This window comes from Geotrypetes seraphini, chromosome 2 (assembly GCF_902459505.1).
Source record: "Geotrypetes seraphini chromosome 2, aGeoSer1.1, whole genome shotgun sequence".
In the NCBI taxonomy this organism is placed as follows: domain Eukaryota; kingdom Metazoa; phylum Chordata; class Amphibia; order Gymnophiona; family Dermophiidae; genus Geotrypetes; species Geotrypetes seraphini.
The window spans coordinates 22,927,749-22,954,273 of NC_047085.1; the positions used below are offsets into that span (position 1 = coordinate 22,927,749).

The following is a 26,525-nucleotide window of genomic DNA, read 5'->3' on the forward strand; positions in this document are numbered from 1 at the left end:
CAGGGGAAAATATTGTATCTGCTCTCAAACCTTTGGTGTAAAGCCTTCAGTGGTGACTATGGATGCATTATGGAGAGCTATTGAGAGCTTATACCAGGTATGCTCCTTTTTCGTCTCTACTGCTACCAATTCTTCTAAACAGATAAACAAATTGGAGGAAAATCTTCAGCAACAAATTCTAGAATGGACTCTCTGATGTAAAAGTTCAGATTAATCAGCAATTGAGGGATACAAATATGTTAATAAGAAAGGTGGAAAATCTGAAAAATGCAAATAGGAACTGTAATCTGTGTTTTTAAAAAACTTTCCAGTTTCCAGATTTTTTTCCCCAAAAGATTTGTATCAAAATTTTTGATGATGGTTTTGAAATACTCAGAGACAAATATTCCTCCTGTACAAAAATTGTATTATGTTAATTTGGTTAAACCCGAAGGAAATATGGCCGAGGAAGCTGGTGTACTAGACCTTACAGGGTTTCTAGAATCATCTCAAATGGAAATTGAATCTAGGGCTACGTTATTAGTGACATTTGTCTTTATACAAGATAAGGAAGCTATTCTTTGTTTGTTTAATAGGTCAGAAAAAGTTGAATTTTTTTGGCTCCAAAATAGTTATATTTCCTGATGTATCTAAATGGACACAGTCTAGATGAAATAAATTTTTGTCTTACCGTTAATCTGTATTAAATTTAGGAGCAACCTTTCAATTGCATTTCCCCTGTAAATGTTGTATATCTTACCAGAGTAATAGATATGTGTTCTATGAACCGGAACAGCTACAATTTTTCTTAGAAGGGAAAGCTACCTCTAGAACCCAGATGCTGATGTTAATGCTTAATAATATCTAATTGGTCATTGAATTAGATTAACAGTTTACTCCATCTTTCTTGTTATTTGTTTCCTATTTGAATCTGCCTTCTCATAGAAAGTGTTTCTTTCTCCTCTTTTAAGTGGACTGTATTGGTAATGTACCGTATTTGCCGGCGTATAAGACGACTTTTCAGTACCTTAAAATCCTCCCCAAAGTCGGGGGTCGTCTTATACGCCGGGTACTGTTTACTAGAGAGCTGCACGGGAACGGGGACGACGGGAATCCCACGGGCTCCCCCTTTGGGTCACGGGGATCCCGTGGGGACGCCCCTAGGGTCGCGGGGATCCCGTGGGGACGCCCCCTAGGGTCGCGGGGATCCCATGGGGACGCCTCCGAGGGTCGCGGGGTTCCTGCGGGGCTGGATGTACTCAGTCGCGCGGCTCTTCTCCCTACCTTCTCTGCTTGCAGCACAGAGCCGAACGGAAGTCTTCCCGACGTCAGCGCTGACGTCGGAGGGGAGGGAGGGCTTAAACAAAGCCCTCCCTCCTTCCGACGTCAGCGCTGACGTCGGGAAGACTTCCGTTTGGCTCTGTGCTGCAGGCAGTGCAGGTAAGGAGGAGAGTAGCCTCTCGGTTCGAGTGGCTACCAAGGGAGGGGGCGGTCCGCCCCGCCCCACCCCGGTTGCAGCACAGCTGGCCAGGTCCCCTTACTTTTGTGGCACTTCCCCGACCGACCGACAAAAGCCCCGGTCCGACAATCCTCCCTGCCCTGTAGCCGCGAATCTAAATTATCTTCTTACAGCAGCTGTAATAAGGTAATTTAGATTCGCAGTTAAGGGCAGGGAGGTTTGTCGGACCGGGGCTGTTGTCAGTCGGTCGGGGAAGTGCCACAAAAGTAAGGGGACCTGGCCGGCTGTGCTGCACCCGGGGCGGTAGAGAAGGAGTGAGGAGAAGGACGCTGAAAGGCCATGGGGAAGACGGGAGTAGGGGGGAAGGACTCTGAAAGCACTTGAAGACAGAGGAGGGAGAAGGACGCTGAAAGCACATGGGGAATACAAAGGGGTGGAGAAGGACGCTGAAAGGCCATGGGAAGGGCGGGGGGGGGAGGACTCTGAAAGCACTTGTGGAAGACAGAGGGGGGAGAAGGATGCTGAAAGCACATGGGGAAGACAAAGGGGTGGAGAAGGACGCTGAAAGGCCATGGGGAAGACAGAGGGGGGAGAAGGACGCTGACAGGACATGGGGAAGATGGGGGGAGAAGGACGCTGAAAGGAAATGGGGAAGAGAGAGTAGGGAGAAGACGCTGGCAGGGAAGAAGACAGATGCCAGACTATGGGGGGAGCGGAGAGAAGAAGATGGGTGCCAGACCAATTTGGAAGGGGGAAGAAAGGGAGAGGCACAGTAACAGAGCAAATGGAAGATGCAGAAGGAAGAGAGACAGTGGATGGAAGGAATTGAATGAGAACATGAGGAAAGCAGAAACCAGGCAACAAAGGTAGGAAAAGAATTCTATTTCTTTTTTTTTATTTTGCTTCAGGATAAAGTAGTATATTAGTTGTGTTGATAAAAATTAATAAACATTAGAGGCTCTGGTAGAAACCCATTTGCAAAGTATGTATTCTTCCCAATTAATATTTTCAAATTAATAAAGTCTTTTTGCTTATTTGTAAATGGGTTTCTACCAGAGCCTTTAATTCAGTAGCATAATTAAATGAAATAACTATTTCTGAAGTTTATAGGGACGGGCGGGGACGGAGGGGATTCCTCGCGGGGACGGGTGGGGACGGAGGGAATCCTCACGGGGACGGGTGGGGACGGGTGGGATTCCTCACGGGGACGGGTGGGGACGGGTGGGACTTTGGCGGGGACGGGTGGGGACGGGTGGGATTTCTGTCCCCGCGCAACTCTCTACTGTTTACATGCCCTTACTTTACATGCCCTAACATCTCCTTCCTTACCTCCTTACGGTGCTTACGGTACTAGTAAACCTGCCGGGACATCAGCGGAGCCATGGCGGGACATCAGTGTGACAAGGGTGCCATCTCCTTCATCTTGCGCAGCGGGAAGCAGCGGCGCTCTGGCCCCACCCCTTTTCTCTTTACTACGTCTCTCGCACATGCGGCCGTGTGTGGAGTCTAGCCCTTAAGGAAGTTGCGGGGGCGAACAGGAGGCTTTTGAAGGCTTTTAAAGGGAAACTGTCATGCCAGCAAACTTGCTAGGGACTTGCCCGGCACTTGCTCTCTCCCTCTATGTGTTATCTTCCTTCTATCATTGACAGTTTCAGTTTGGTTAACAGTTTAGAAAACAAATAGCATGGCAGCTCCCATGGGTTTATTGTTCTATTCAGCTTTAGTGAATTAATTAAAATTGTTGAAATAAATTCTGATGTTCTTTTAAGTTTTATTTGTTGTGCAGAAGGTGTGCGGAAGAAGGGGTAGTCTTATATGGCGAGTATATAACAAACTCTATATTTTAACTGTAAAAGTTGGGGGGTCGTCTTATACGCCCAGTCGTCTTATACGCCGGCAAATACGGTAAATGATTTTACTTAATCTTCTTTACTTGAATTCTGTATTTCCTTCAAGGTTTATCTTTGAATGTATTATGAAATGCAATAATAATTAAAAAAATTATGATGGAGAATGAACAGAACCATCCAAAATAAAATATAAAAAAATACATTAAGAAGTGCATATGGATTGACAATCAAGCCAATTAAAAACTTTTTATATTATAAATAAATGAAACTATATTATTAACAAAAGAAAAAATATTAATGGATAACGGATGAATATCATAAATTCAAAACATGAAAAAGTATAAAAAAAATCTTTTAAAATACAGTATGTTAAAAAAATGTGTACGAGGACATACCACTTTTCAAATTTACATAGTGCTTATGGGGCACATAATTTAAAAAAAACAAAAACCCCAAAACTGTCTAAAAAGTGGCTTAAATGGGTACTTGGACGATCAAAAAGCCTGATCATCCAAGCACCCATAACCAAAGCTGGTTTTAGACGTATCTAAAACCAGCTTAGGCCTTTCCCCTGTCTCTAAACACATAGAGCGAAAAGAGGCATTTTTAGAGGAGGGAAAAGGGCAGGAGGTGGGCCGACCTAGACATAGGCGTACAGCAGGTATAACCAACAGTTTAGGCAGGTTGCCTAATCGGCACTTATACGTTTTGACTTAGACCAAGTCAAAACAGGTATAAGTGCCGAAAAAGGGGCTGCTAAGCTGATCGTGGCTGCCGCGATGAGCTCAGCGGCCCCGGCAACTTGCCCACCCCCCACTGCAACTATTGGGGCAGGAGAGATGGCTCATCTCCCCTGCCACAATAGTGATACACTGAGTGCCTCCAAAAGTGGCACTTAGGTTCGCTATCGCAGAAGGAGAGAGAGTCAATTTCTCCTGCCACGTTCCACCCCCCTCCCCCAATAGGATTGGGCAGGAGGGAGCCCAAGCCCTCCTGCCCCGCCAAAACCGATTGGGGCAGGGCTCCCTCCTGCCCTGATCATGTCGGGCAGGTGGGGTTTCAGCAGGGCAGGAGGGCTTTGGCTCCCTCCTGCCCCGATCGTGTCGGGCGGGTGGAGTTTCGCCGGGACAGGAGGGCTTGAGCTCCCTCCTGCCCGATCGAGGGGGGTGGATCGCGGCAGGAGAGATTGGCTATCTCTCCTGCCACGATAGCGATCCCAAGTGCCATGTTTGGCAGCAATTGGTGGTATCACTATCGCGGCAGGGGAGATGAGCCATCTCTCCTACCGCGATCATTGCTGGGGGGGGTGGGGGTGGATTCTGTAACTGGTGTCGGGATCCAGCTTCTAGATGAAAGACTGGCTCCTCCTCCCTCACCTAAAAGGTCTGGCTTTGGGCGTTTGGGACTTAGGCTTTTTTTTTGTTTATTATATGTCTTAAGTGTAGACGTAGTAGTGGTCTGGGCATTTAAACAGCTGAACGTAGAGGCAGGCCATTATCAAAAAAACCTCCTTTTGGACGTTTTTTTTGAGAATGGACATTTTCCCTGCTTCTACTTTCAGCGTTTAGGGCAGGGGTGCCCACACTTTTTGGGCTTGCGAGCTACTTTTAAAATGACCAAGTCAAAATGATCTACCAACAATAAAATTAAAAAAAACAACAAAGCACACTGAAAGGCAGAGAAAATGTTAATTATCATTCATATTCCGGGTTTTTTTTCAAAGAGATCAAGGCAGATGACTCTATGCAATGTCACCTCAGAAACAACCATGCAAAAATACTCTATCCCTGACTATATGTATCTTCCGTTGTAAACCGCTTTGAACTTATGGTATAGCGGTATATAAGAAATAAAATTATTATTATTATTATTAAATATACCTCTTCCCTTTTTACTAAACCACGGTAGCAGTTTTTAGCACAGGGAGCTGTGCTGAACGCCCCTCGCTGCTCTCGACGTTCATAGGCTCCCTGCGCTAAAAACTGCTTTTGCGGTTTAGTATAAGGGAGCCATAGTGTAAAATATAGACAGCAGATATAAATTCTCAAAACAGACACATTTTGATCACTAATTGAAAATAAAATAATTTTTCCTACCTTTATTGTCTGGTGATTTCATGATTCTCTGGTTGCACTTTCTTCTTCTGACTGTGCATTCAATATTTATTCCCTTCTTTCAGCCTACTGTATGCTTCCTCTCCTCCAGACCTCATTCTCTCCCAACTTTTTTTTTTCTCTCCCTGCCCCCTTCTTTCTTTCTGTCTCCCTGCCTCCCTTTCTTTTTTTCTCTCTTTCCATGCCTCCTTTCTTTCTGTCTCCCTGTTCCTCCTTTCTTTCTGTTTCCCTTCTTTCTTTGTCTCCCTGCCCCTCCTTCTTTCTGTCTCCCTGGCTGCCTCCTTTCTTTCTTTCTCCCTACCCTCCCCAAGCCACTAGGTTTGCCACCACCATCATTGGGGAACAGGTCCCCAAGCCACCGCCGCTCCAAGCTCTCCCTGCAGAAGCATTGCACTGATCAGCATTTCGCTCCCCGACATCAATTCTGACGTCGGAGAGGAAATTCCAGGCCAGCCAGGCAACGATTGGCTGGCCCAGAACTTTCTTTCCGATGTCAGAATTGACATCAGAGAGAGGAATGCTGGTCGGTCTGACGCATCTGCAAGGAGAGCTTGGGGTGGTGGTGGGGGACGTCGGGGAGAGGAAGGCTGATCAGCCCGGTAGATTGGGACGGCAACATGAGTCTATCACGGAGCCCAGGATGGGCTCCACGATCAACTCGCATTGCCTTCCCAATCTACTGGTCGATCGTGATTGACGTATTGGGCACTCCTGGTTTAGGGCCTTAGGTCAAAAGGGGACTTAGATGGTTTTTTTTATTATGCCCCTCCATGTGTATTGAGGAACAATCAACAATGGCAGCATAAGCAAATAAAACATACATAATGACTTATAAAATAGCAAACATAATAATGAGGAAACATACACATCAAATTTTACGATTTTGGAAAAATAAGAAAATATAAAATTGAATTTAATATTTTAAAGTAAACATAACCTTGAATTTAATACTACAGATGCAATATGTGTAGTCACCAACATAAAAAGCTTGGAATTTGCAACAAGCAATACCTGATATTTGGGAAACTGAGGGGAACAAGATATTTAGGGATTCACAAGCATGTGACACTTCTCTTTTAGTCTTTAAAAAGACCTAATGAATAGGAAAGAGAGAATAAAGGAAGAAAGAGACAAAAACAGAAAAATAGAAGAAAAAGGGGAAAAAGAAAAGAAGAAAGGAGAGAGAAAAAAGGAGAAAGAGAGAAAAAGAAGAAAGGAGAGAGAAAAAGGGAAAAAAGGAAAAGAACAAAAAAGGAACAACAAAAAAAGGAAAGAAAAAAGAGAGCAAAAGAAAAAAAGAGAAAAGGAGGGAAAAGGGAGAAACACAAATAAACTGTTATATATATAAAAATGAAAATATGATTAAATACAATCAACAATTGAATAGGACAAAAAGCAGAAATATTGATGATGATCAATATAGTGGAGTAGAAAGTAAAAGAAGTAAAAAAAAGAAGTCCATAGTCTATTATTGAGAAAGACATGAGGGAAGCCACAGCTTGCCCTGTATTGATAGCAAGGAATATTTCTACACCTTGGATTTTGGCCAGGTACTAGTGACCTTGATTGGCCACCATGAGAACAGGCTACTGGGCTTGATGGGACCATTGGTCTGACCCAGTAAAGCTATTCTTATGTTCTTATGATAAAATGAAATGCTCATAATGTTCATAGTTAAATGCTGTTCTCTACCCCACTCACTTTTATTTGAGTGGCAGTTTGAGTGCAGAGCTCCTCTCCCTGGACATTCTCACTAAAGATTTTATAACTATTTAATCCCTTCAATTTAACTAAAGTGATTTCAGATGGCTTCAAGAAAACAACTTACATTGGATACTGTATTTGCTACAGATGGGAAAAGTAAAAGACCAAAACCAAACCCTGTAACACCATCTAACACCATTCCAGCAGGGGAGAGCCGACGGAGGAGGGCTACAGTCCGGCCATCAGACCAACGGTCAGCTCGGGGGCCCGCTCCAGTGGGGCACCCGACACTGTCTTCGCTCCTCCCCCATTCCAGCAGGGGAGAGCCGATGGAGGAGGGCTGCAGTCCAGCCATCGGACCAACGGTCAGCTCGGGGGCCCGTTCCAGCGGGGCACCCGACACTGTCTTCGCTCCTCCCCCATTCCAGCAGGGGAGAGCCGACGGAGGAGGGCTGCAGTCCGGCCATCGGACCAACGGTTGGCTCGGGGGCCCGTTCAAGCTGGACTTCAGTTTTGACTGTTTTGATTTTATTTTCACTTCTTTTTAGTTTATGATATATTTTTTAATCTCACTTATTGTTTTACCACTTATTTTGTTTTATTTTATCATTTAAATTTCCCCAGAATTCTGTTGCTTCATCGGTTCTCCCTCTGCATCTATTCTTATCTCCCCTCTTTTTAACCTTTCAAATTCCTTTAGATCATTGTAATCTTATTAGTATGTTTATTTTCTTATTTTTCTCCTCTATCTCTATTTTCTTTCTTTATTACTCTTCTAATTGTAATTTTTCCTGGTACTTTAGTTAGATTGTGAGCCTTCGGGACAGTAAGGGAATTTCTAAGTACCTATCTTACTTATAATTTTAATGCACCAATATATTCATTGTAACCCGTTCTGGGCTCTTTTGGGAGGACGGGCTAAAAAATCGAATAAATAAATAAATAAATAAATTTGTTCACCTGTCAGCAAAAGAAAGACAGTATGATTGTTTGAGATAAAATAAGGTTCATGGGTTCGCCTTGTAACCTGTGAATGGCCTTAACCAGGTAATCAGAATGTGGAGTGATACTTAAAGGAAATGAGCTGTAGGGAGGTGATAGAGATGAAAACAGTAATAGAATTCAAAATGTGTGGAATAGACACAAAGGAATCCTGTCTGGAAGGCATGAAACCAAACAAATGGATCAGTTTTTTACGCCGTCAAAAATTTCAAGGACTAGGGAATACTTGATGAAGTTACAGGGAAATACTTTTAAAACCAATGGGAGAAAATATTTTTCACTCAGAGAATAGTTAAGCTCTGGAACGCGTTACCAGAGATTATGGTAAAAACAGTTAACATAGCTGGTTTTAAGAAAGGTTTGGACAATTTCCAGGAGGAAAAGTCCATAGTCTGTTATTGAGACAGACATGAGGGAAGCCACTGCTTGTCATTGATCAGTAGCATGGAATGTTGCTACTATTTGGGTAAATAGAGGGGTTCCAACAACCAAAAATATATAAACAAATCGGGTAATGAAAAACAAATCACTGTAAACAAACAAAGTATTATCTTGGTTTATATTTAGATCAGTTTATATTCGAGTACATGCCCATGAAAGCCTGCATAAAAGATAAGTTTTCAATGCCTTTATAAGCTGCAACAAAGATGAGCAAAAACGTAAAGGACCTGGAAAAGCTATTCCACCAATATGGCCCTGTAATTCTTTTTCTTTAAATATATTATGTTCAACTAAGGAAAGATCTCTATACAGGGATATTAGTACAAGAAATCTACACTGCACGGATCCTTAACATATATGTGAATTGCTCCCTAATGATTTTATAGGAAAATCATTAGGTAAGCAAGCAGGAATGCGGAATAATATGTTATTCAATAAAATTGATGAGAGAGTTCCACTTACACATGTCTCTAGGATTAAATGGAGCCTTAGTGGTTGTTAAAGAGACAACGAAGAAATGCAGAACATGCTTGGCAAGCACTGAACATCAGAGTCTCTACATAAATGCAAACAATTATAATTATTTTATAATTGGCAAATAAAATTAGCAAAAACAAAATCATATTATGTGAAAAAGGTGCATGAGAGCGATGATGAGACTCATTCCCTGTTTGTAATTATGCTCTCAATAGACTTTAGGTAATTTATTTTGTGATAATGAAAGGCTGATGCATTATTTTTCTTTTAAGGATAAGACTTGAGGAACATCTCAATCAGATTTTCATTTAGGAAAATGGATTAACACTAGGTTTTACAAAGCTGTGGTAGAGGTTTCTACCATGGAATGGGGAGGTAAATGCTTCGATGCTCATAGAATTCCTGACCAGATGTGGTAAGATCTGGAAAACTGCAACAAGTATGATGCCAGCCATGGAAGCCTAAGAGAGCAAAACAAACAAATATTGACTTACAGTATATAATGATTGACCTACAGTTACCCACAATTTTGTTGGGCATGCCTATGAAAGCAGCTGACAATTTTAGATATTTAGGGGTAATAATCATTTCATAATTAACTTTTGTTGAGCAAGTGTCCAACATTAGAAGAGGAGGTCTTTCAATCTTGCACCAGTTGTGTTCTTTAAATTATTTACTGAATCAGCGCTTCATATGTTGTTATATGCCTTATTGATTTCATGGATTGATTATAGTAACTTTATGTATGCGGGCCTCAATAATAAGAGACTTCAAACGCTGCAGGTTTGTGAGCAAAATTATACGGCTTCATGAATGAAATTGAGTTGCTATAAGTTTGCAACGGAATATTGAAACAAGTGTTACAAACAACAACCAAATTGAGGGTTTTCACGGTTGAAGTATTTCACAGATTTCCTGAGGTTGTTGGGTGAAACGAGCTCTATTGGGATTTAAGATAAATGTCTTTATGTAACACAGACAATTGCATATAATAATTGTATTGAAGGGATTGATTTTACAACACAGTGATTACATGAAAAAATTTTGGATTTTTTTTTAAAGGCTAATGATAAGAAGTGAAACCGAGCAGAGTACAGACTAAAATTATAGGTCTATTACTCAGGTTGTTGAGGTCTTTTTTTTTCCCCTGCATAAAATTATTGGTAAAATCACAAGTTTATAGAATTATTAAAGTTATTTAAATTGTTTGGATCTCCATTCAGACAGTCGGATCTTTTTTTATTTTTGATGTGCTCCCAAAATACCTACAAGTAAAAGTGAACCTAAGAAAATTTAAAAGCACGCTTAAGAGCTTCTTTTTTTGTGTGTGTGTGTGTGTGTGTGAGGCTTTGATGTTTATGATACAGGAGAGGTTAAAATATATTGATGAGTCTAAAATGTTGAAGGAATTGGGACTTTTTTGTTTTTTAATTTAGTGTGAATGATCCTGTTACAAATGTAGTAGGAGCTCATAATCAAAAAAATAAAAAGTCCAAAAAAACGGTTATAAGTTGGCACGTGGACATCCTAATCACCAGGATATCCAAGTGCCAATTATTGAAACCGTCTTTCTGGACGTCTGGCGTTCTTGCTGCTGTGCATCCAAAGATCTAGGGGGCCTATTTGCAATCTGTACTCTGCTCTCCTCATACACTGTCAATAAGAGGCTTTTGTTTCCTAAAAACATTCAGAGGAGATATTTTAAAGGAAAAAAAAAATATTTATTTACAGTAGATGAAATATTGGGACAAAGTAAGCTGGGTAACTTCAAGGGTTTAACCATTTTCAAAGGAATAGGTCCAGATTCTAGTCATAGTGTCATAGCAGTGAAGAGCAAACTTGGTTTAGCTTCCTGATTTTATCTGCTGTTTTCTCTCAGGTATGCAACATAGTGGCGGGACAAAGATGCATAAAAAAGCTAACTGACAATCAAACCTCCACTATGATCCGAGCAACAGCCAGGTCAGCCCCTGACCGTCAAGAAGAGATTAGTAAACTGGTGAGTATATTATATGTAATATAAAAAAAGAATGCTAGGAGCAAACAAAACAAAACTGCAAACTGTGTACAAGATGCAGGCAAATTTTAATATGACAAGAACACAATATATAAAACCCTTTTACCAATAAAGGGACCCGATACGGTCCGTGTTTCGGACAAACCTTCGTCAGGGGTCCATGGTAAAATAGGGAGGCTAAAAAATGCCACAAAAAATGAAGAATCTCGACGGGATGCCTTTGTGTATCAAGTTCGCCAAAAAAGCCAACAGCAGTAAAGCGTATCATTTTTTTGTGGCATTTTTTAGCCCCCCTATTTTACCATGGACCCCTGATGAAGGTTTGTCCGAAAGGGGTTTATATATTGTGTTCTTGTCATATTAAAATTTGCCTGCATCTTGTACACAGTCTGCAGTTTTGTTTTGTTTGCTCTTGGCTGATTTTTTCTGCAGATCTTTTTTGGATCCCCTTTTTTTTGTTGTTATATAAAAAAAGAATACCTTCTCACCTGTTTAGAAACATAGTAAACAGATTAAAAAATAATAAAATATGGCCTATTTAGACTACTGAGCTAGTAGTTTGCTTTGGGTAGATACATGTACAAATTCCCATATGGAGCCCAGTACCCAGTGGCATAATAAGGGGGGATGGCGGTCTACCCCAGGCGCTGTCTTGGTGGGGGTGCTGTTACCCGTCCTCTTCTCCACCCCCTTCAAACCGCACGCATGCACCTCTTTCCTTCCCAGTACCTCTTTAATATTCCCGGTGCAAGCAGGAACCCCAAGCTGCTGCTCTCGCCAGCGGCAGCTCTTCTTCTGACATCAGTTCCTGGACCCACACCTTGGAAGTGACATCAGAGGAAGAGCTGGCGTGAGCAGCAGCTTGGGGTTGCTGCTCGCACCGGGAACATTAAAAGTACAGAGAAGGGGAAGGGGAAACGCATGGTAGGAGAGGGCGGCAAAGGAGCGGATGGGGGTGGGGGGAGGGTGGAGAAGAAGGTGGGGGAGAGGTGCCTCTGCCCCGGGCGCCTCTCACCCTCACTTCTCCACTGCCAGTACCTATGTTCATTTTCTCCATGCCCCTCACCTTTCAAAGTTGTACCAGTGCCTTTTAGGATTGCAACTGCTGCTTTGTAGAGGTTATGCTGTGTTTTTTAGGAAGTACAATGCAGTCATGTTTCTGCTGTTTTGGAATGATCTAATGTGAAAATTTAAAAAAGGTCTGTATTAATGCTAACTCTCAAGATAATATACATTACCTTGCAAAGTCTTCACACCTTGTTCTATTTTCATATTCTGAGGTCTAAATGTAATTCAGAATACATTAAAAAGGAGTTTGTTTCGCTGATCTACATAACATACTCTACACTTCCAAAATGAAAGAATAATTAAAGAAATATTTAAAAAAAGTAACTAGAAATACAAAACCAAAAAGATTGCATGTGTTTTCACACTGTCACAGCAAACCTAGCATAGCTTAGTTTCCATAGATTGCCTTAATAAGTCCCATAATAAACTAAATTATAGCCACCTGTGTTCAGTCATAGTAGCTGAGGTGCTTCAAATATTTCTGGATAAAGTTGTTTCTGTTATTTGAAGTGAATCTGAGGCAAAGGTCTAAAGATGTCAAACAAACAGCTGCTGAAAGAATTCTGGGATAAAGTTATTCAAAGATAGATTGGTGATAGAAGACCATAGAAAGTTTAAATGTTTGAATATCCCTTAAGTCACTTACTATCAGGTCCCATCATTGTAAGGTAGAAATGGTTAGGCACCACAGAGATACTGCCTCAAATAGACTATCCTCCCAGAGTCAGAATTTGTGAGGTAAGAATACTGCTGAGGTAGGTTGTTATGAGACTTGTTGCTAGAAAAGAGCTACAGAGTAGAGAGAATGATACAGAGACAAATTTGTCCCTGTCCCAGTGGGATCTTTCTCCATCCCCTTTCTATCCCTGCCCCATCCCAGCAAGCTCTGTCCTCATCTGCACAAGCCTTGAAAACTTAGTGTTTGAGGCTTCAGACAGAAGAAAGTGAATGTTTAAGTGGCCTAGTCAAAGCAGATGAGGGCAGAGCATGCAGGGATGGGCAGGGATAGAATTTGTCCCTGTGTCATTCTGTATGAGATCTCTGGCTAAGACTGTGGGAAATGCTGACTGTTAAACAATTTCAAGATTCCACAAATGATTTGTATGGGAAGATGACAGGAAGGAAGCCACTGCCAAAGAAAAGCAACATGATGTACACATTAGAGAGTTGCGCGGGGACAGAAATCCCACCCGTCCCCGTGAGGAATCCCTCCCGTCCCCACCCGTCCCCATGAGGAATCCCTCCCGTCCCCACCCGTCCCCATGAGGAATCCCTCCCGTCCCCACCCGTCCCCATGAGGAATCCATCCGTCCCCACCCGTCCCCGCGAGGAATCCCCTCCGTCCCCGCCCGTCCCCGTGAGGAATCCCCTCCGTCCCCGCCCGTCCCTATAAACTTCAGAAATAGTTATTTCATTTAATTATGCTACTGAATTAAAGGTTCTGGTAGAAACCCATTTACAAATAAGCAAAAAGACTTTATTAATTTGGAAATATTAATTGGGAAGAATACATACTTTGTAAACGGGTTTCGACCAGAGCCTCTTTTGTTTATAAATTTTTATCAACACAACTAATATACTACTTTATCCTGAAGCAAAAAAAAAAAAAAAAAAGAAATAGAATTCTTTTCCTACCTTTGTTGCCTGGTTTCTGCTTTCCTCATGTTCTCATTCAGTTCCTTCCATCCACTGTCTCTCTTCCTTCTGCGTCTTCCATTTGCTCTGTTACTGTGCCTCTCCCTTTCTCCCCCCTTCCAAATTGGTCTGGCACCCATCTTCTTCCCTCCGCTCCCCCCATAGTCTGGCATTTCTGTCTTCTTCTCTGCCAGCGTCTTCTCCCCACTCTCTGTTCCCCATTTCCTTTCAGCGTCCTTCTCCCTCCTCTGTCTTCCCCGTGTCCTTTCAGTGTCCTTCTCCCCCCTCTGTCTTCCCCATGTCATTTCAGTGTCCTTCTCCCCCCTCTGTCTTCCCCATGTCATTTCAGTGTCCTTCTCCCTCCTCTGTCTTCCCCATGTCCTTTCAGTGTCCTTCTCCCCCCTCTGTCTTCCCCATGTCCTTTCAGCGTCCTCCCCCCCCCGTCTTCCCCATGTCCTTTCAGCGTCCTTCTCCATCCCTTTGTCTTCCCCATGTGCTTTCAGTGTCCTTCCCCCCCCCCCCCCGGTCTTCCCCATGTCCTGTCAGTGTCCTTCTCCCCCTTCTGTCTTCCACAAATGCTTTCAGTGTCCTTCCCCCCCCTGTTTTCCCCATGGCTTTTCAGCGTCCTTCTCCATCCCTTTGTCTTCCACAGTGCTTTCAGCGTCCTTCTCCCCCCTCCTTCTCTCCCGCCCCGGGTGCAGTACAGCCGGCCAGGTCCCCTTACTTTTGTGGCGCTTCCCCGACCAATCGACCGACAACAGCCCCGGTCTGACAAACCTCCCTGCCCTTAACCGCGAATCTAAATTTCCTTCTTACAGCTGCTGTAAGAAGGTAATTTAGATTTGCGGTTAAGGGCAGGGAGGTTTGTCGGACCAGGGCTGTTGTCGGTTGGTTGGGGAAGCACCACAAAAGTAAGGGGACCTGGCCGGCTGTGCTGTACCCGGGGTGGGGCGGACCGCCCCCCTCCCTTGGTAGCCACTCGAGCCGCGAGGCTACTCCTCCTTACCTACCTGCTCTGCTTGCAGCACAGAGCCGAACGGAAGTCTTCCCGACGTCAGCGCTGACGTCGGGAAGACTTCTGTTCGGCTCTGTGCTGCAAGCAGAGCAGGTAGGGAGAAAAGCCGTGCGACTTAGTACATCCAGCCCCGCAGGAACCCCGCGACCCTAGGGGGCGTCCCCATGGGATCCCCGTGACCCTAGGGGGCGTCCCCATGGGATTCCCGCGACCTTAGGGGGCATCCCCACGGGATCCCCGTGACCCGAAGGGGGAACCCACGGGTTGCCCGCGGGTCCCGCGGGATTCCCGTCGTCCCCGTTCCCGTTCAGCTCTCTCTAGTGCACATAGCATTTGTAAAGGGGATCTTTATGGTCTCTGTGCTAAGCAATATTTCTAGCATAAAACAACCACAACAAACCACTCTTCCAACACCACTCCTACAGTAATACATGGTGGTGGCAGTATTATGTTGTGGTGATGCTTTGCAGCAGTTCTGATGGGGAGTCTTATGATGATCATGAGAAATAAGAATGGTACAAAGTACAGGCAGATCCTGGAGAAAAACGTGTTTGTCTGCCATAGATTTGAGATTGTGCAGAAGATTAACCTTTCAGTAGGAAAATAGTTGATATGCTGAGAGGAGATATGATTAACGTCTATAAATTCTGAACAATGTGAAATAGGTAAATAAATGTGAATCAGTTGTTTACTCTTTCAAAAAGTAGAAAAACTAGGGGACACTCCATGAAGTTACAAATGGACATTTAAAACAAATAGAGGAAAATATTTTTTCACTCATCGTATACAGTGGTTAAGTTCTGGAACTCTTTGCCAGAGCAAGTGATAAAAGCAGTTCATGTAGCTGGATTTAAAAAAAATTTTGATAAATCTTTTTTTGGGGTTTTTTTTTGTTTTGTTTTGTTCCAAAAGTTTATTGAAAAAATTTAGAAAGATACAGAACCATGAACAACGCAAGCAACCATCCGAACACTCACAACCCCCCACCCCACCAAAGGTCATACTGGGATTCTTCAGTATGAGACAAAACAATCCAAAGCTGAACAAAACCCCCCTCCACAACCCCTCCTCCCTCCCACCCCAACCCATTTGTGTGCAGAAAACCAATGAGAAACCACCAAAGTAGTTGGGTGAGACCACTAGGAGGCCGATGACCATTTGATGTATGGATCCCAAACCTTCAAAAACTGGGAGAGGCAATTATGCAGAAGAGCTGTCAATTTAGACATATGAAAAATAAACGCTAATTTTCCCAATAAATGCTGCCGAGTAGGTGGGTGCACCTGCTTCCACTGTGCAGCCAACAACAGTCTGCTGGCTGTAAACACATGAAAAGCCAAGGTCTGACAGGAGCGTGGCAACGCCCCATGCAGCATATGCAATAAAGCACTGCCCATAGATTTCCAAACAGGTCTATGAAAAATTTCTGTGAGAATTTCGAACACCTTAGTCCAATAGGGGGCCACTTTAGAGCAATCCCACCAAATGTGCAAAAACGTATCTCTTTGCCCACACTGCCGCCAGCACAAGTCAGAGGTGTTCAAGTAAATACGATGCAAGCGAACTGGTGTAAGATACCACTGGTAGAGCATCTTATATCCATTTTCCACCAAGGAGCTAGCAATTGAGGGGCGCAGCAAGTGCTGGAAAAGAGTGGCCCACCATCGAGCAGGAAAAGTCTGCCCCCAACAAAGTCTCCCAAACCTGAATATATTTAATTGGGGGGGCATTTTGGGAAGTAAGTGCCTTATAAAAGCGAGTAACACATCCCCGACCACAGCTGCCACTCATAGCCCATTCCAACAAAGTTTCCGGGATCAACAACTCGCCCAGGGCTCTACACCGAAGAAAGTCGCAGACCTGGTGATAGCGAAAGAAATCCAACTCCCCCAAATCGTAAGCCTCCCGTAGGTCCGAGTAGGAAACAATCTTACCCTCCTCAATAAAAATCCCCCAGATCCGCAAGGCCCTGGAGGGCCCAGGTTTTAAATCGCGAATCCAGGCGACCAGGCACAAACCCCTCTGCCACCCAAAGTGGCGTAGATAAAAAATAACACCTTCCGGGGGAGCAAACGAGCCCAAGTATGAGCCCATAAATTAAAGGTAAGGGTGAGAAAAGGATTAGAGCCATAGAGCAAGGCCTTGGCCTCCGGCAAAGACAGCCAAGGAAGCCCAACACAAAGATCATCATCAATATGCAGGTGTTTGATCTTGACCCAACTTTTAGTGCGAGCTTTACACCAAGTCAGAAATGCCTTCAATTGGGCTGCTACATAATAGCGCTTCAAACAAGGGACACCCATCCCACCATGGTTCTGAAATTGATACAACACACTCCGTTGAACCCTCGGAGGCTTACTTTTCCAGATATACTGAAACAGTTTCCTAGAGACCCTGCGAAAAAAGACATCCGAAAGTGGAATCGGCAAGGCTTGAAAAAGATATAAAAGTTTCCGTAACACCATCATTTTCACACTCTGGATGCGGCCAAACCAAGAAAGAGAAGAGGCCTTCCATCTATCAAGATCTGCCCACAAAGATTTAAGCAAAGGAGGAAAATTCAAATTATAGAGTGACTGAGGACTAGACGGAATATTAATCCCTAGATATTTGATACTTTTAGCCGCCCATTTAAAAGGGAACTGGCGTTTCAACCGAACCCTATCACCAAGATGCACCGACAGATTAAGAATCTCGGACTTATCCATATTTGTCTTAAAACCAGATACCTGGCCAAAGCAGTCAAGCTCCTCCACTATCCCTGGGAGAGAACTCACTGGGCATGTGACAGTAAGCATAATATCATCTGCAAAAAGCAGCAACTTAGTAGAGACCGCACCATGAGTAAAACCCCTGATGTCCTGATGGAGACAATTATGATTGGCGAAAGGCTCCATTGCCAAAGCAAAAAGAAGAGGCGACAAGTCACAGCCCTGTCTAGTCCCTCGTCCTAATTCAAAAGACTCCGTATAGCCATTGTTAATCAACAAAGAAGCAAGGGGCTTAGTATATAACAATTGCACCCACAAGAAAAATTGACCCCTATACCCATAGTTGACAGAGTACTCAATAAGTACGGCCAATGCACCCTATCTAAGGCCTTCTCTGCATCAATTCCCAACAACAACGCTGAAGGGCCTCCCTGCTGCGCCGACCAAATTAAGTGCAACAAACAGCGAATATTATCAAAAGACTGTCTCCCTGCTATAAATCCAGCTTGATCATCACGAACCTGGCGCGGCATATGATGTTGCAACCTGCGAGCTAAGATCTTAGTAAAAAGCTTATAGTCCGTGCCCAACAGCGAAATAGGTCTATACGAGCCACAACTAGCCAGATCCTTACCAGGCTTCAATATTAAAGTTACCCCAGCCAAACGCCACGAGTGCGGCAGCTCACCAGCCTCCCCAAGGCCACTGAACATTGCAGTCAGAGGGCCCACCAAAATATGCTTAAACTGCTTATAAAAGTGATTAGAAAACCTGTCCAATCCGGGAGCTTTACCATTAGCCAAAGTCGAGATTGCCCAAAGGGTCTCCTCCTCTGTTATCGAAGCCGAAAGCTCCTCGGCCTCTTCCCCCGTCAAGCTCTGTACTTGGGCTCGCTGTAAATAGTCATCTATAGAACCCTGGGTGGCACAATACTCCGGGGTATACAAAGCTTTATAAAAAGGCAAGAAGGCCCGCACACTTTCCTCCGAAGAGTGACAAAAAGCACCATCTCCAGAGCGAACCCTAGGAATAAAGTTCCACAGCCGCTTCTTTTTTAACTTATAAGCCAACAACTGGCTTGCCCGATTACCATGTTAAAAATGTTTTTGCTGCAAACATTGCAGCTGGGTATAAATCTCCTCTAATTGCAACTGTTGCAAATCCTGTCTCGTCTGCTCTAAGTGAGTCAGCAGCGAGGTACTCCCAGAAGCCTGTTTATGGGCACACTCCAGAAAAAGAAGCTGTTTCTGCAAAGCTTCCAATTTCCGACCCTTTTCTTTCCTATGAAAAGATCCAATGGAAATAAACGTCCCCTCAACACCGCCTTCAAGGCCTCCCAGAAGGTAATCGGGGAAACCTCCCCAGTCCCATTGAGTCGGATATAGTCCCGTAACTCTGTTTCAACTCTGAGCGCTGCGACAGGATCGGTCAACAAACCATCCCAAAAACTCCAATATCTTTGACCAAAGGGAGACGAAGTGGGAAACAAATCAAAACAGACAGGGGAATGATCTGACCAGACTCGCGGCTCGATGGTGGCCTGAGAAATTTGAGAAAGCAAACACTTGCTTATCCCCCAAAAATCAAATCGGGAATAGGAGTTATGCACCCCAGAAAAATAAGAATAATCTCTAGTGGAAGGATTAAGATGTCTCCAAGGGTCTACCAAATCCCAAGCCTCCCACAAAGCTGACAACCTCTTGCGATCTGCCTTACCATACTGGACTCTGGTGGTCGAATTATCTAGAGAGGGCTCCATAGTTACATTAAAATCACCCCCCAGGATCAAATGCCCCTCGACTTCCTCTCGAAGGACAAGATTCAAAGCATCAAAAAAACTTGCTAGCTCCATATTAGGAGCATAAACAGTACACAGCGTATAGAGAACATTTGCAATTTCAACTTTTACCAAAAGATAGCGGCCATGAGCATCATGAACCACATGTTTAACTAGTGGATTCAGGATGTCAGCACCTGAGGTAGCGGAAGCAAAATAAACATGTGAGTACCTCAGCTGTTGTAGCAGAGATTCAGCTTTTGGTTTGAAGTGGGATTCCTGAAAGAACCCCACCCCAGCCTGTAGCCGCTCAGCCTCCCGAAACAAAAGCTGTCATTTTGGGGCATATTGAGACCACGGACATTTAAAGAGAAAAAGTAAGCCCCTTAGCAGTCATTACCCAGCTTCAAAACTCAAACCCACTATCACACCAGCACAAAAACAGCAAAAAATATCACACACATTCCCCAAAACCCCCAGTCCCCCATCCCCCCCCCACCCATCCCCCCCAAAAAGTCCTACCAACCATAGGGCAAACAGAGGAAGCGTGTCACCCATAGGCAGCCAACACCACTTCCCCACCTCCCGCTGTGCAGAGAAAGAGAAAAACAAAACAAACAAACAAACAAAAAAACCCAGAGAGTGCAGAGAAGAGAAGTCCCACACAGTGCAACCCAACAAAGAGAACATAGGAGCAATTTCCTACTGTAGCTCAGAACCAAGGTCTACATAAGAATCAGTCAGAGGGCCCAGGGTCAGACCCCGAGTGCCATTGTAAACGCCTGTCATTGCGATGTATCCGGCGCCAGCACTGAGAAGATGCCACAGAAACCACCTCCGACGTCTCCATCGCAGGGTCCGCAGGCTCACCCATCAAGCTAGCTGCTCGAAGCACTTGAGTGGCCTCCTCCACCTTGACCACAGAATGCTGTTGATTAGCCACTTGGAAGGAGAAACCAAAGGGGTAAAGCCAACGATATCGGATATGGTGAGATTGCAGGCATTTAGTGACCTCACGGAAGTCATGCCGTTTTCGCAGTGTAAGGGCCAATAAATTAGCAAATAATTCCACCTTTGAATTGTCTCACATAATGTGCCCCACTTGCCTGGTGGCCTGCAACACCCAGGACTTCACAGGAAAGCGCAAAAAGCAGGTCACAATATCACGGGGTCAATCTCCCTCCCGGGGCCCCAAAGCCCGATGAACCCTTTCAAAGTCCAGGAAAGGGACCTCCGTGTCAGGGTACGCTGCATGCCAAAATTTGGAGCAAATATCCACCAACAATTGTTGGACATCCTGAGCCTGCGTGGTTTCCGGGACTCCGTAGGCGCGAATATTATTGCACCTGCTACGGTTCTCTCCATATTCCTGACCTTTTTCAAGGCGCTGGCACTTTGCCTGCAGCGCATCCAATTCAGCATCGTGGTCAACGACCCGCTCCTCAAAATCATGCAACCGGGCTCCCATGTCAGCTACCGATTGTCAAATTTTAGCCATATCAGTCTGTAAAGCTGTTTGGATAGTCAACATCGTGCCCTTGAGATCTTCCATCCAGGATCGCAATTCTGCTCCCGTAGCTGGGCGAGAATCCATTTCCGGAGAGGCAGGCCACTGTCCTAATTCAGACCCGCCAACTCGAGTGCGCCCATCCATGCTACCGTGGGCCTCAGAGACGACCCCCAGCTGATAGGGAAAAGATTTAAGGTCCATGCGAGTTTTTTTGCTTGCCATGAGGGCACAACTCGATAAACAGCTCCTGGCTAGGGACACAATCGACTCTGCACACCCGAGCACCGCCAAAGATCGCTAATGCAGCACGAAGTTCAGGGGAGCTCTGCAATTAAGCTGCCATTATCCTCGGTGATGTCACTTCCTCCCAAAATTTGGATAAATCTTGAAGGAATACTCCAGAGATGATAACCTCAGTAGCTTTTACTTGGGATTATGTAATATGAAATCTTGCCACTTTGTGGGCTTTGCCAGATATCCTGAACTGGCCACTATTGGAAGCAGGACATTGGGCTAGATGGACCCTCAGTCTGATCCAGTAGGGCAGCTCTTATATTTTTATGATGCTAAGCACAAAGCAAAAACAACAATGGACTACTTCAGATAGAAGAAAGTGAATGTTTAAGTGGCCTAGTCAAAGCCTAGACTTAAATAATAAAAGCAAAGCAAAACTTAAAGATTGTGTCCATAGCCAATCCAAAGTGAACTCGAAAGAGCTTGAGATGATATTCTGTCAAGAAGAATGGACAGAATCTACATTGTCTCACTGTGCAAAGTTAGTAGGCACTTAACTTAAATGACTCGGCTATTACTTTACTGTTGCAAATCATGAGTGGGGTGGTCAAAAAGGACCAGTTATTTGTCCTTCAAATTTAGATTGTGGGTGGGGGAATGAAGACAGTCCATGGAGCTAACAGATGGCACTTTTAAAACATTTTCATTCAGTACACATTTCAACTGTAGAGCTGTTGCCAGAAAACAGTTAGCAAAATCATAGCTAGTTTTAAAAATGATGTGGACAAGTTACAGAGGAAAAGTATATAAATCATTGCTAGTGGTAGATTTGGGACCACCACTATTTTTATTTCTGGAGGACTGGCTTTCTTCTTTGAGAGCCTGCCAGACACTTGTGCCCTGACTTGGTCACTGTCAGAAATGTTTGATGGACCACTGATCTGAGCTATTATGGTATTTGGTTTTATTCTTAATTAATTTTGTATATTATCATTTGCATTGCAAGTGTAGAGTATATAGTAAGGTCAGTGAAACAAACTCCTACTTATGGATTTTGAATTGTATTTTTTAGATAGGAGGATGCGAAAAATGTACCAGGATATGAAGACTTCCGCAAGGAAGTGGTGTCTCATGGCACCAAGAAACTGCTCCTCCAGTGTACTGGGATGGGGATATTCCTGGAGACACCCATCAAACTCTTGCAGCGACCCCAGCAGTGGTAGGAGCACAGCAGGAGAAGGGAGGGATACTGTTATTGTTGGGGGATGGGGGAGACATGGGGAGGCAAATCTTGGGCTCCCACAAATGTCTTTCAGGTATGTACTAGTTAGTTTTGACATCATTTGTACTCTCAATTAAACAGGATGGATTGGGACCAATTTTGTTGCATTTTTTTGTTGGTTAAGAATTCAATAGCTGGCCTTAATCCTTGGTGTAGTGCACATGGGAGAATGTTGCACTTGAACAATAGAAAACAAAAAAGGAACAAAGGCCCCCTTTTATCAAGCAACGTAAAGCTTTTGTATCACAGGTCACTGCGGTAAAAGCTCCGACGCTCATAGGAATTCTATGAGTGTCGGAGCTTTTACCGCAGTGGTCTGCAATTAAAAAAAAACTTACGTAGCTTGATAAAAGGGGGCCAAAGTGAAATATGAAATAATAATCCCTAAAACACACAATGGGTGATACCAGAAGAATGTATATAAATAGGAAAATTAAACAAGGGTTGGATGAAGGTAAAAGTAAAATTAATAGGGACACCCATGAACAATGTTTGCGAGGGGGAAGATTTCTAGGTACCTATGAATTGCTGCTTGTCACCTGCTTTTGGTACGTTGGGACTGGGACTGGCCACCAAACTGCATCAGGCCAGAAGAGAGCAGCAGCTGTGCTATGGTGGGGCTCAGGTCCTACTCAGCCGATGGGAATAAAGGAGGGAGAAGAGGAGGCTGTACTGAAAGAGTCTTGATAGCAGAGGGGAGAAGTTAATGGAGAGAGAACTGGAAGGAGCAGGAGGAGAGAAGCTAGAGAAGGGTAGGGAATTGGAAAAAAGAGGCTGGATGGAAAGTATGTAGTTTGGGGATCTTTTTTTTTGTTTTTTTCAGTTTGATGCCTAGGTCCATCTAGTGATTGCCACTCACCAGGTCAGGCAGCATTCACAGCTCCTGGAAAGAAGAGGTGTGGTCATTACATTAGGGTTATATCTGATTCAAGGATTCTGGAAAGAACTCTGGTAGATGGTACCTGGCCCAGCACTGTCACCACAGACTAAGTATGCTGTGGAGGGATATAAATTAGGAAGAAAGTTTTAAAACATGTCTCTTCCACACTTAACAAAATGTAACACTTATAAGTAGTGTTTCTGTTCTTAGGTGTTTATAAACTGTAAGTTTATGTTTATTTTCAATTTATTAGGGTTTTTTTAAATAAAAAAAATCTGACTTTTAGGTATTTTCACACCATGAGCACTGTTGCTGGGTACGCTTTCTAGTGAAATCAAACATTTAAATTTGTGTCATTTAGAAGTCATCAGAGCAGAAAAGTCACAAAAATGAATTGAAAGATATAGACAAGCCAGGAAGGGGGTGATAGAGTACCGTATTTTCACGTAGATAACGCGCACCCGTGTAAAACGCGCACACGGGTATAGCGTGTGGGAAACCGAAATATATGTAAAAAAAATTTTGTATACCGCACACACCCGTATACCGCGCATGCTGCCTGACTCTCCCGTCGCCGCCCGACTCTCCTTTCGCCCGCCCCGACTCTCCTCTGGCCACCCCGACTCTCCTTTCGCCCGCTCCGACTCTCCTCTCCCCCTTGAAGTCCTGTCCCCACCCTGAAAGCCTGATGCCCCCCCCACGTCCAATTCACCCCCCCCCCGCAGGACCGCTCGCACCCCCACCCCGAAGGATCGTTCGCACGCACCCCCACCCCGAAGGACCGCTCGCATGCACCCGCACTCCCACCCCGAAGGACCACATGTACGCACTCCCACCCGCACCCCCACCCTGAAGGACCGCTCGCACCCCCACAGCCTCCCGACCCCCCCCCCCCCCATCATGTAGAAGCTCCTACCGTTGTCCTGCTGCTTCCTCTTGGCGGTCCCGGCCCTTCTGTGAGCCCTGCACCTGCGCTGCTTCCTCTTCCGGCAGTCCCGCCCTTTCTCTGATGTCAAGCCCTCTTGCCTCGCCGACTCCCCGACACGATCGGGGCAAGAGGGAGCTCAAGCCCTCTTGCCCCAGCCAACCGCGGCACCCCCGACACGATCGGGGCAAGAGGGAGCTCAAGCCCTCTTGCCCCGCTGACTCCCCAACTCCCCGACAATATCGGGCCAGGAGGGAGCCCAAGCCCTCCTGCCCTCGACGCAAACCCCCCCCTCCCCCCAACGACCGCCCCCCCAAAGAACCTCTGACCGCCCACCCAGCCGACCCGCGACCCCCCTGGCCAACCCCCACGACACCCCCACCCCTCTTCCCCGTACCTTTGTGTAGTTGGCTGGACAGACGGGAGCCAAACCCGCCTGTCCAGCAGGCAGCCAACGACGGAATGAGGCCGGATTGGCCCATCCGTCCCAAAGCTCCGCCTACTGGTGGGGCCTAAGGCGCCTGGGCCAATCAGAATAGGCCCGGGAGCCTTAGGTCCCTCCTGGAGGTGGGGCCTGAGGCACATGGGCCCAGCCCGACCATGTGCCCAAGGGGGCCAGGAGGGTCGCAGGTCGGCTGGGGGTTCGATCGGAGGTTCTTGGGGGGGCGGTCGTTGGGGGGAGGGGGGTTTGCGTCGAGGGCAGGAGGGCCTGGGATCCCTCCTGCCCGTAATGTAGTGCGGGGTGGGGGTAGGGGATCGCCGTGGCCAGGAGGGTTTGGGCTCCCTCCTGGCCCAAACAACTAGCGGGGGGGGGTCGCCAGGGCCAGGACTTGGGCTCCCTCCTGGCCCGAACAACTAGCGGGGGGGGGGGTCGCCAGAGCCAGGAGGGCTTGGGCTTCCTCCTGGCCCGATATTGTCGGGGAGTTGGGGAGTCGGCGGGGTAAGAGGGCTTGGGCTCCTTTTTGCCCCTATCGTGTCGGGGAGTCGGGGGGGGCAAGAGGGCTTGAGCTCCCTCTTGCCCCGATCGTGTCGGGGGTGCCGCGGTTGGCTGGGGCAAGAGGGCTTGAGCTCCCTCTTGCCCCGATCGTGTCGGGGAGTCGGCGGGGCAAGAGGGCTTGACGTCAGAGAAAGGGCGGGACCGCCGGAAGAAGCGGCGCAGGGCTCACAGAAGGGCCGGGACCGCCAAGAGGAAGCAGCAGGACACCGGTAGGAGCTTCTACATGAAGGGGGGGGTCAGGAGGCTGTGGGGGTGCGAGCGGTCCTTCAGGGTGGGGGTGTGGGTGGGAGTGCGTGCGAGCGGTCCTTCGGGGTGCGGATGCGGGTGCGTGCGAGCGGTCCTTCGGGGTGGGGGTGCGAACGGTCCTGCGGGGGGGGGGGGGGGAATCGGACGTCGGGGGGGGAACTATGTAAAAAAAATTTTGTATAACGCGCAAGGTTATGCACAGTTTGTAAAAACCGTGTATAACGCGCACGTTATATGCGTGAAAATACGGTACTGTGCATGGGAGTTGCATTGGGAACAGGACCCACTTCCCCAGGTTCTCAGCCCACCTCACTAACCAGTGGGTTATTTCTCCATTTCATACAAATACAGTATATTGCAGTCCTTGCCCATGTGCAAATCTTTGTAAATACTCTTATCAAAAGCCACAGCAATATATTCTGACAGATTGACCAAAGTACATATCTTTAAACTGAGAGGAAATGCAAGGACTTCAATATATTTATGTGAAGTTTGGGAGTTTTTGACTCATGATTATGATTTGAGCTAATTGAAGCAGCGCAACAAATTACAAGTTAGTGCACCTATCCCACTGAGGTCTTTTTTTCCCATAAGTAATATTCCAGTGCAATAGGAATCTATTCTCGTGAGCATACTGCATAAGATGTTGGAGAATCACTATCAATTCTCAGCGCTACCATTTGGACTGGCAGCAGCACCCTGGACATTCACTAAGGAGAGGAGCAGATTTTAAATCTGCAATTGGCAGGTGTATCCTTTGGGGACCTGTTTCAGCTAGCCTGCTGAAGATTAGTGGAGTTCAGGGTCCGTTCCCCTGATGTTTGCTCGTCCCTTTGACTTGGTGAGGGACTGGAGCACAGGCTGTTTAGGCACTAATAACTTTCCTTCAGGGCGCTCGTGGCTGTATTTTGTCTTCCCCTCCCCCTCTTTTTTGTGAGAGGTCTCTGGGGTGGATGAGGGTAAATCTGTGGAGGTCTAACTGGTAGCTCAAAGATTCCAGCAAAGTGGCTGAGTGACTAGAAGCAGAGGGCTTCTCCTAGAAGAGCTACACCTGAGAGGAGCTTAAGCAGGAAGCAGCAGCACCATTTCCCCAGGACATGGACTGTGACTAAGGCTGTGACAGCCTGTGGGAAAAATCAGGAGGAATGTCTTCAAAAGCTCTTTTTAATTGTTTCTACAGCTAGAACTTTGGTCCCTCCCCT

The 26,525-nt window shown here is 45.5% G+C and overlaps 1 protein-coding gene across 5 annotated transcripts in view; it reads left to right on the forward strand.

Annotated features, from left to right (window-relative positions):
- Positions 1-26,525, forward strand: part of AGO2 (argonaute RISC catalytic component 2) — a 312,251-nt gene that overhangs the window by 187,801 nt on the left and 97,925 nt on the right. For all 5 annotated transcript variants that reach the window (XM_033934274.1, XM_033934272.1, XM_033934270.1 and 2 more), the window contains one exon: positions 10,906-11,025. In XM_033934274.1, coding sequence (XP_033790165.1) covers positions 10,906-11,025 — 120 coding nt within the window. The remainder of the gene's footprint in view (positions 1-10,905; positions 11,026-26,525) is intronic.